This window comes from Charadrius vociferus, unplaced genomic scaffold (genome assembly GCF_000708025.1).
Source record: "Charadrius vociferus isolate BGI_N301 unplaced genomic scaffold, ASM70802v2 scaffold54, whole genome shotgun sequence".
NCBI classification, from domain to species: domain Eukaryota; kingdom Metazoa; phylum Chordata; class Aves; order Charadriiformes; family Charadriidae; genus Charadrius; species Charadrius vociferus.
The window spans coordinates 950900-960470 of NW_009648350.1; the positions used below are offsets into that span (position 1 = coordinate 950900).

The 9571-nt window shown below is 51.1% G+C and overlaps 1 protein-coding gene across 1 annotated transcript in view; it reads right to left on the reverse strand.

The window, feature by feature from the left end:
- Positions 1–4418, reverse strand: part of LOC104286569 (linker for activation of T-cells family member 2-like) — a 9601-nt gene extending 5183 nt beyond the window's left edge. The window contains exons 1-3 of the mRNA XM_009885182.1: positions 4331–4418; positions 3583–3622; positions 405–448 (exon numbers count right to left, since the gene is read on the reverse strand). Of these exons, the coding sequence (XP_009883484.1) occupies positions 405–448; positions 3583–3622; positions 4331–4418 (172 nt within the window). The remainder of the gene's footprint in view (positions 1–404; positions 449–3582; positions 3623–4330) is intronic.
- Positions 4419–9571: the final 5153 nt, after the last annotated feature.

Here is a 9571-nt window from a genome sequence, read left to right on the forward strand (position 1 = left end):
GGAGCAACCTGGGCTGGTGGGAGGTGGCCCTGCCCAGGGCAGGGGGGTGGGACTGGGTGATCTTTAAGGTCCCTTCCAACACTAACCATACAGTGATTCTATAATTAAGTGTTGCTGCACAGACCAGCCACAAGCGTCATGGGTAGGTGCTAATAACAGCAGTTAATTTTATCATTGCCTAGCTTGTTTCCAGGATAACCCCCAGTCCTGCCCTGCCTGGGGTCCCCGCACTGAATAACCAGCCCCTCAGAGGGTCCCTCTTCCCCAAACTGGTGGGAGCTCCCAGCCAGCACCTACACAAACACACTGAGATTTGCAGCATCCCCATTTGTGAATTTTGCGGTAGGTGGCTGCGGGGATGGAGCAAGCTTTGACCCAGTGCCCATCCCAGAGGAGGTGCTCACCGTATCCAGCATGGCGGCAGGCACCCAGCTCCTCGGTGGCTTTCCTGAAAGAGAGAAAAGGGAGCTACAATCCCAGGTCTGAGCAAACCATAGCAGGGGTTACAGACCACAGCAATGACTAAGTCAGAAGGACCATCCGTGAAACCTCCCTGTGAGTTTACATAGGACACACATCAAGCAATGGGAAATGAAGAGTTTGGCGTGAAATCCCAAGATGGGAACAGCTATGCCTTAATATTGCAGCTGAGTTATTGCAGCCATGTAGTTCTTGGGTGTTCTGGTTATGGGGAGAAGGGGATTTCTCATGTCAAACTGCTTATAACCAAAGAATGGCCATTTCTTTTTCATGACGTATCTATTACGGACAGCCACAGCTCATTTCCTTGGGTTCGATTTAAATGGTTGCCAGTAGAATGCAGTCAGACTGAAGAAAATCCAGAAAAAGTCTAAACCCACTACTGACCATCAATAAATTAAGCAACCTGATCTATTTGAAGATGTCCCTGCTCATTGCAGGGGTGGGGGGTTGGACGAGATGACCTTTAAAGGTCCCTTCCAACCCAAACTATTCTATGATTCTAAGAACATCCCAAGCCACATTTATAGGGTCCAGAACCCAATCCCAAACATTCACATACATTAGGTGAACTTCATCCAACCTCAGCTCTACAGCTAGGTTTTGTTAGGGTTTTTTTACCTACCTTGCTATTGATAAGTTCTCAGTTTCCTTAATTTGTTCCAGCCTTCGGGTTGTAGCTAGCACCAAGAACAAAACAAGATGTTAGTGATTACAGCAGCAGCAGATATTTCAATGAGCACAGAGCACCTACGAGAAAGGATTCCCAGGCACTGGCAAGCATTTTTCTAATACATCCCAAACCAGCTTCCAAATCATTCCTCAAAAGTACATAAACGGCCAAATTGGGGAACAAATAGCGGAAAAGCTGGTGTTTGTGCAGACTGCAGAGCGAGCAAACACACAGTGGAGGAAGCTACAGTCCCAACTGCGGCTTCTTTTCCTATTGTCCCCCAAATCCACTTGATTTGGGAGCCTTTCCTGCGCTCAGCACCCCTCCCTTCACACTGCGAGGTACCCTGGGAGGGTCGTCAGCTTTGGTCGGGCTGGGCTGAAGCAAAGACTCGTAGGTGGAGCTGTGGGGCTCGGGCCAAGACAGGTCCTAGGGAGGGGAGCGGCCCGGCAGAGCCCATCTGCAGGCGGTGACATTTAATACAGACCTCATCGGCAGCTCATTTCAGGATAAAAATCAAAAGGTCATCGCCTAACCCAACTTGCTGCAGGAAGCAGCAAGAGGGTGATGATAAATGAGTCACTCCTATCGATTCGGGTTCACCCACACAGGATGAGCAGAGTTGTTTGAAGAGCCCAAGTTAATAAGGCGTTGCATTTCAATGACATTGCTTTGGTGATTTATTTTCAATGCGAAGGGAGATTTTTTCCTAGAGGTCAGAATTCTCATTGCTAGAAGCATCTAAGGTGGCTTTGATGTCTCAGTGTCATATCATTTCACAGCCTGGCTTCCAGGTGACGCTTTTATTTTTACATTCCTGCCATTCTGTGCGTGCAGGAGCCCCATGCAATGTTCATACTCACTGGAATGGGATCGAATCACCTCAAACCTCTGCTGGCTTTCGAGCCTGGAAAAAATAGAGGTACAACCTCAGCTGAATGTTGGCGTCTATGCCAAGAAAAAGCAGATGCAAGAGACCTCCCCGTCTGGCGAGCGGACGTGAAATGCTGAGGTGCGTCACTCAGCGCATCAGGCAGGACCCACATGAGCTAGGAGCAGTTTCCCAGACTCCTCTTTGACCCTTCAAAGTCAAAATGTGCTTATGGACCACTGGCAGAGCCGCCAACATCCGCTCAGGGAAGGAAGGACCCAGGGATGAGGAAAACACCATGTAGGGTAATTCCTACTCTGACAAGTTATGCAGTAGTTCAGGCCAGAAAAGCATTTTCACCCTCAAAAAAAATGGTTGTTCACCCATGAACATCATGAACAGTGGGGCATCAAACCCCACTTCTTCACCTCCGCTGCTGTCCCTGCCCCTCCCAACACCCCTTGCCATCAACCTGAAAGAAATAACATACGTGATCAGCAATAAAAGTAACATACATGCCCAATAACCTCTCTACTTTTTAGCTAACAGGAGAGCAGCTCTTCAGAGCACGACAGGATTCAACAGCTCTTCTGTTGCAGGTGCATGCAGGCTCTCTCTCCCAAACTCTCATTTTGGGACCCTGAAAGTGTCCCTCTCTGCCCCCAGCCTTTCATTCGGGTCACCCCCCACCCCAAGGCGGCATTCATGGCCCAGGGCTGGCGGGGACATGAGGTGTCAGGCAAAGGCCCTCACTGCAAAGGCTGCAAATATACAGAGTTAAACCACTCGGCTCACAAAAAGCCCAAACTAACCCAAAACACAAAAAGAGCACACGATGCCACAAGACTGAAGTCCAACCCCCTCACCCAGGTATAAATTTCAAGAAGTGGGGACGGAGCCTGCGCTGCCTTTTCCACGGGTCCGCGATGTCCAATGCCTTTGCCCCCGTCCCATCCAAGCGGGGCAGAAAGAAACACCCCAACCCCATGGAGGCCTTCACTGAGCCTCTCTGCACCACATTTGCTCCCGTATCAAAGCTTACGAGCCAGCTTTTTTTTTTTTTTTCTTTTATATATCATTTAGCTGTGGTTTGTCTGTTGCTGAAGGAAATAAGGGGGTGTGCGTGTGCGTACGTGGCGTTTCCTTCGCTGCCTGCGCGGCAGGGCGGTGGTTGCTCTGGCACAGGGTCCCACCAGCACCAGCCCAGGGAAGGGTCTCCTTTATGAGGTTACCCACCTCTCCACCTCATCTCGGGGCACGAGGGGATGGGATAAGGACTCGCCCTTCCAATTCTCCCAGACCTTTTTTCCAACTAGTTAAGGACTCACAGGCATCACGGTCAGAGCTTCGGTTTCATTTTGGGTTATTCTTTGTGAAGGCATCACCCCTCCAGCAGTGCCCCGGGCTGGGGCATGCCACCCCGCACACCCCGTTCTGGGAATATTTTATATAAATCCCGATTTCAGCTGTGAGGCATGGAGCGGGCCCGGCTCTGGCCAGGCTCTCACCCCGGGTGAGCTGTTTTGGGGGAGAAGCGTGATTGTGAAAGGCAACTTACTGACTCCTCCGCTCACGCGGCTGCTTCTCGCGCTTGGTACCTGCAAGACAAGGGAGGGAGGAAAAGCTCTCAGAAAAGGATGATTTGGGAGTTAAAGATCAGAAAGTCCAATGAGACACATTCACAAATGCGCACGCGAGGGCAGCGGCAGCAATTGCGATAGGGTTTTGATTTTATTTTCTTTTAAACCGTGTCTTAAGCATCGCATTTGTATCACACACCGCAAAGCAAGCGAGACATTCCCGTCCCCAAACCCCCACCCCGCAGCCTTTCCCCACCCCAGTAAAGCCCCTCTAGTGCTCAGAGATGGGCTCGAACCCCCAGTGGGGGGAGTGCTCACCCCCCTTCCTTTGTATTTAATGTACATGTCAATATATCCCCCAGGCTCTCCTTCCGCGCCTGCCCACCCCTGAGATTTGTGCGTGCAGAGATGCTCCTCCTGGGTGGAGTGTCCCAAAGCCACCCACCACGGTGCCCATGGAGGGGGGTCCGCAGCCCACAGCCCTGCACCCCCCACCCCCCCCCGGGAAGGGGTGCTGCAGGGCTGGGGGGTCCTTCCCCCCCCCATCAGCTGCTCCCTGACCACCAGCAGTGACCTTTCCCACCTCAACCTGCTGGGAGCACCCCCGCGAGGACAGAGCTCCACATGGCTCAGCAGGACCAAACCCACCCAGAGGGGACATCCCAAGAGGAAGGGGTCTGCCCAGTGTGACTGCCCCGGGGGGTGGGGGCACAAGAAGGACCTTACCGGAGAGCTGGCACTTGACGCAGAGGCTGACGGCGGCCCCGAGCAGCATCAGCGCGGCGGCCGCCCACAGCAGCTCCAGCTGTGCCATGGCCCGTCCGTGTCCAGCCTGAAACACAGCGCCGAGGGGTGTCCCGTGAGCACGGGGGGCTGCGCCGCTCGGGAAGCCTTCACCCCCCAAATAGCCACGTGCTCTCTGCCTCCGCACCCCCAAAGAGCCGGGGGATGCTGTGGAGACGTGAGGGTGATATTAATTCCCAGGGGGCGGCGGTGGCAATGCCCCTTCCCCCGTCTGCTCCGCTCCGAGGGGCTGCACACACGGTTGGAGCCCCAGGAGGACCCCAGCACACCCCAGTGCCCACCCCAGTGCCAGACCTTCATTTCACCGCCGGGACGGAGAGGAGGCTCACCGGGTCTCCCCTCAGCACACCGGCACAAGGAGGAAAAACCCACTTGGGTGTACACACTGCCAGTCCCATAACCCACGTTCCCACCACCAAACCTTAGCAGCAGATATTATCTTTTAATATTCAGAAGAGAGGGCAAGAGGGGAGGCACTTAGAAATATTCAAAGCTGCCAGGGCCTTTGTACCAGCGCTCCGGTTATGTCCCTACAGCATGGAATGACTTTAAATGTTAAAATCCACACACTTTTTCCTGCGCTGGGCTGGCTCAGACACCAGCTCTTCCCCTCCTCTCCATGACAGGCTCTTCCACAAACAGCAGCTAACATTCTGTAATAATCAACATGATTTGGCTTCAATTTCTTCCTTTAAAATACAAAACATCCTATAAATACCACAGAAAAGAGCCTGCTGGGACTGGGAAAGATTGTTGAGCCCATTCCTATTCCCCAGGGCCGGATTTTCTATGCGTACAGATTATTTTAATTTATTTTTGTTTTTAATAAACTACTTTGGCCCCGAGGGATGGAGACGCTTCAATTTGCCAGAGGCCAGTGTGGCGTTGCTCTGCCTGGGAGAAAGCTTTCCTACCACCTAACCCGAATCTCCCTCGTTCCGAGCCATGCCCGTACGGTATTGCTATAGCCACTGTGGGTGAAAAAAAGTTTCTATGTATGTAAAATTAATAACTAAAATAATTCAAAATCATTAAGCAAATATCAATAACAGATGATGGAAAACTGCTGCCCTGCTCAGCACCTTCTGCCTCCATTTGTGTAAAGCAGAATAAATACCGTTTTCCTGCCCAAACGGCAAGCCGGACCCATACCCCCTTCCCACGGGAGAAACACCGAAGGTCTCCTCGCAGCAGCCGACCCTCTCGGTGCTGAGCAAGCACCCTCCCACCCGTGCGGCCGAGGATGCTGGTAGGACGTTTGCGGTGCAGTTTGGCACTGGAGTCCCAGTTCTACACCAGTGTCTATTGCCCAGGCACTTATTTCTACTCCCTTCCAGGCTGCCTGGGCTCCCCAGGACACGGCAGCTCCCGGCACTCGCCCCACCGCGGCTTTGCCTTTTGCAGACCCCTCCAGAGACCTTTCCCCGCAGAGTTTCTCGCAGCGCCTTCTGAAGAAGCTGGGATGAGTCGTTTGAGATTAACGACGTGCCCAGACCCTCACGGGCCCACGCCGGAGGGGCAGGACCAGTACCCCCAGCCGCAGCCGGGACGTCGGGGACAGAGCCTGGTCAAAACCATGTGGTTTCTCACGTCATTTTTCCTTGGCTCGACATCCCCCCTGGAAATCATGAGCTGTGGATCATCTCTGAAGCATCTGCAAGAGGCGGCTAAGGGAAGTTGGCCCAAACCTGGTGACCGAAATTCATCATACAAAGGGCTGTAACGCTGCTGGTTTGTGGGGTTTTTTTTGGTTATTGTTTTTTGCGGGGCTTTCCCCTCTTTTTTTTTTTCTTTTTTTTTTTTTTTTTTTTTTTTTTTTTTTATTTCTCTCAAAGTAAAGGCAAGGCAGAGCTGAAGGCACCCGACGACACTGACCTAGTTTGTGCCTTTGTAGGACAGACCGCCCTCTCCCTTCTAGGGCCGGTTTTGTTTCTGCAGCGGCGCAGTAACGCAGCAAACCCCGGCTGCTCCCGAGCCCCTCGCTCGCCCGAACACCAACGGTGGTTATTTGCGGGGACTGTGAACCGGGCACCGCATGTCCCATCCCCGGTACGGCGTTCCCCAGCGAAATCTCCCACGAGCACCGAGCGACAAGCGCACCACCAGCCCTGAGGTCATCATTTGTGTTCACAGACCCCCCAAGTCCCTGGAAATCGTTCCTTGTGGTGCAAAACCTCCTCTCGGCAGGAGCTGGTGGAGGAAGGTGATGAACAGATTTATGACAAGCAGAAGGCTGGAGGCACTTACTCATGGCTGGCGGGATATAAATAAAATATTTGGAAGGCTGAACGTGCTTTGCCTGTTCTCCACCTTGGGGAGAGGGCGAGGAGAATAAATCGGCTGGAGGCACTGGGGGCTGCCATGAGGCCCCACTATCTCAGGAGGACGCACGGGGTGAACAACTTGCGGGTCAGCCCTGCTCTCAAGATGCTGAATTCAAACACGGGGAGAAAACAGGTTCCCTTCTAGTTTCACCTCTTCAGGAGTAAAATTCAGAGCGCGGCAAAATGCCCTCTTCTCTTTATACACTTCTCTCTTCTCCTTTTATATGTTGGTGTTGGTTTTTTTTTCCCCTCTTTTTGTGCCGGCAGAAGTTTCTCCTCGCAGGAGGAAGCCGGTTTGGCCACGGTGTGTGCCTCTGTCACCGAGTGCTGCCCGAGCACCACGGCCCCACGAAATGCCCCCGGAGCAGCCGCTGCGAGCGAGCCATCGCAGGGCGAGTGAGATGCCGGAGGCGGGATAAAGTCGTGATCTCCGCAGCGCGGCACCGCTCCTGCAAGGGGGAAGCACGCCGTCCCCAACAGGGGCTGCCCTTCTCATGGCCTCAGATATTTTTAGCAATCAAGAGAAATGAACTTTTTTTAAAAGAAAACAGAAATGGGAAGAATTAATGAACTGGCAAAAGATCATTCACTCTGTACGTGCTAGGTCTTGCCAGCCCGGCTGCTGGTGCGGAAGGTTTCTGGTCCTAAATTAAGGATTTAACCCGGTAATGGGGCTCACTGTGCACAGCCAAGGGAAGGAGAGGTGGTTTTATCAGGGGAGACTGAAAGGTCTCTCGCTTTTCGGTCAACTAAAGCGGAGAGTGAGAGCACCTGGACATTCACTGTCTGAGAGAAAAACCAAAGTGAGAAAAACTGTTTAAATTTAAATAAGACAACACTGGTGTAAAAACAAATGGGTATAAGGTGGATACGCACAGGCTAGAAATCAACTTCCTAATGGATGGAAAGTCTGGAAGAACTTTCCAACAGCAGCAGAAAAGGCAAAAAGCTCACTTGAAAACCCTTTAAGAGTACTTAATATGTACTTCAACTTTTTTGCTGAAAACCCAGGAGAGCGAGGAATGTGTTGATGTGGCGTCAGCGAAAATGGCTGCTTTTCTGCAAGATCGTTTCTGCTGAAGTCATTTTAGCCCTTCGCAGATGTCAAGCCCACCTCCCCAAGTTTACAGTGCAAGATAAAGACCGAAAACTGCAGGTTTATGTCATGTATTCAACCTATTTGTCACAAAAAATTTAAAAAAAATGCCCAAAAGGGAAATACAAAACAGTCGTCTTCTCTCCCCTCCAAAAAGTTTTGTGGTCTGCACCAGTTTGCAATAAATTAAGACTAATCCAGACCGATTCGATGAGTCACCGGTGTGAAATATAAAGTGGAGAGTTTATTTAAAACCTCGCCGTATGAAATTTAGCACACGGACTTGTTGAACAGATGCAATATTCAGCTTGACTCAATGTCTCTAACGTTTCTAAGAAAAGAAGCGCTACTTTTCTGTTTGTCTACGTTGCACAGATTGCCGCAGAAAGTCCCCTCACTTTAGAAATTAAAGTCTCAGATCAAGGAAGCTCCTGGGGTTGGAACCACTTTAGTGAGCAGCGTTGAGCCTCCAGAAAAGCTCCTTTCCAGGGTCTGCACATCCCCTTTCCTACCAGATTTTACGCCAGTGTAAATTTTCTTAGGAAAGCTGCTACGGCATAGATAAAGTCTGGTTTTGTACAGCTATTCATGCTTTATTTTATGCCAGGGGAGCAGTAGATGCATTTTGGTAGAACATAGGACAAGAGGGAAAATTGCAATTGATAAATCAACTTTAAGAGAGATTATCACTTTGTAAAATGCTTTAAAAAACACAGTTTTTTTTAATCCTAATCACAACAAAAATCCTAATCACAAGCACAGCAGCGTAAGGAGGCGATTCCCAGAAATATCTTGTATTTGTCCTTAACCCGCCCTGTCTCAGGCAGCAGCAGAGCCACGCAGTGTCCTTCGCCACCCCCGCCGAGCCCGGGGGACGCCACGTTCGGAACTGCAGACACAGGCAACCCACACGTATGTAACTAAGTACTCCCGCGTACTCCAGAGCAATGAAAATGAGCCCATATCACACAAGATTATCCCACAATTATCCTGTTTTGCTAAAGTGTCCACCTCAAGGCCCATATTACACTGAACATCGACCGCAAGAGAAAACTGAGGCAAAGACAAAGCTCTTTCCTACCTATGATTAGTAACTGCAAGCACTTACATGCAGTAAAATAAAGATACTCATATACATGACGCCAGTCAGCCCTGAAACGGATGGAAAACCCAGAAAGAGTAGTTAAAGTCAGCTATTTCATCAGATTGTGCTTTGGAGGGGGAAACAGCATGATCTGCAGCGGTCCCAGGAGCTACAGGCAGGAACCAGAAGCAGGATTTGGGATAAGGGCAGCTCAGCTCGCCCTGAACCTTCCAGAATTTTTTTAGCAGATGACAACACAGAAATAACGTAATTTAAAAAATAATAATAAAAAAAAAAAGCGCCATGCTGCCATCAGCAGCTGGGGTGGGGAGATGTAAAGAATAGTATTGTTAAACGGGCAGTCCGGGTTGGATGGGACAGACCCTCATCTTGGGTCCAGAGGGGTGTCGGTGCTGCTGAGAAGAGATATTTGGTAATTTTCCCACCGTGGAGCTCGTCAGGTGATGGCCCTGAGCAGCGGCCAGGGGTAACGTCCAGCACGTTGCTTTTCAGAGGGGTTTGGCAGGGATGACCTTGAACCCTCTTTAAAAGGGTCACCGAGATGTGGCCTGGGATCTCTGAGCTCACCCAAGCGAGTGGGGCACCCCACATGCCCCAAAGCCTCCCCATGAACCCCGCGCACCTCCATCCCTCCCTCC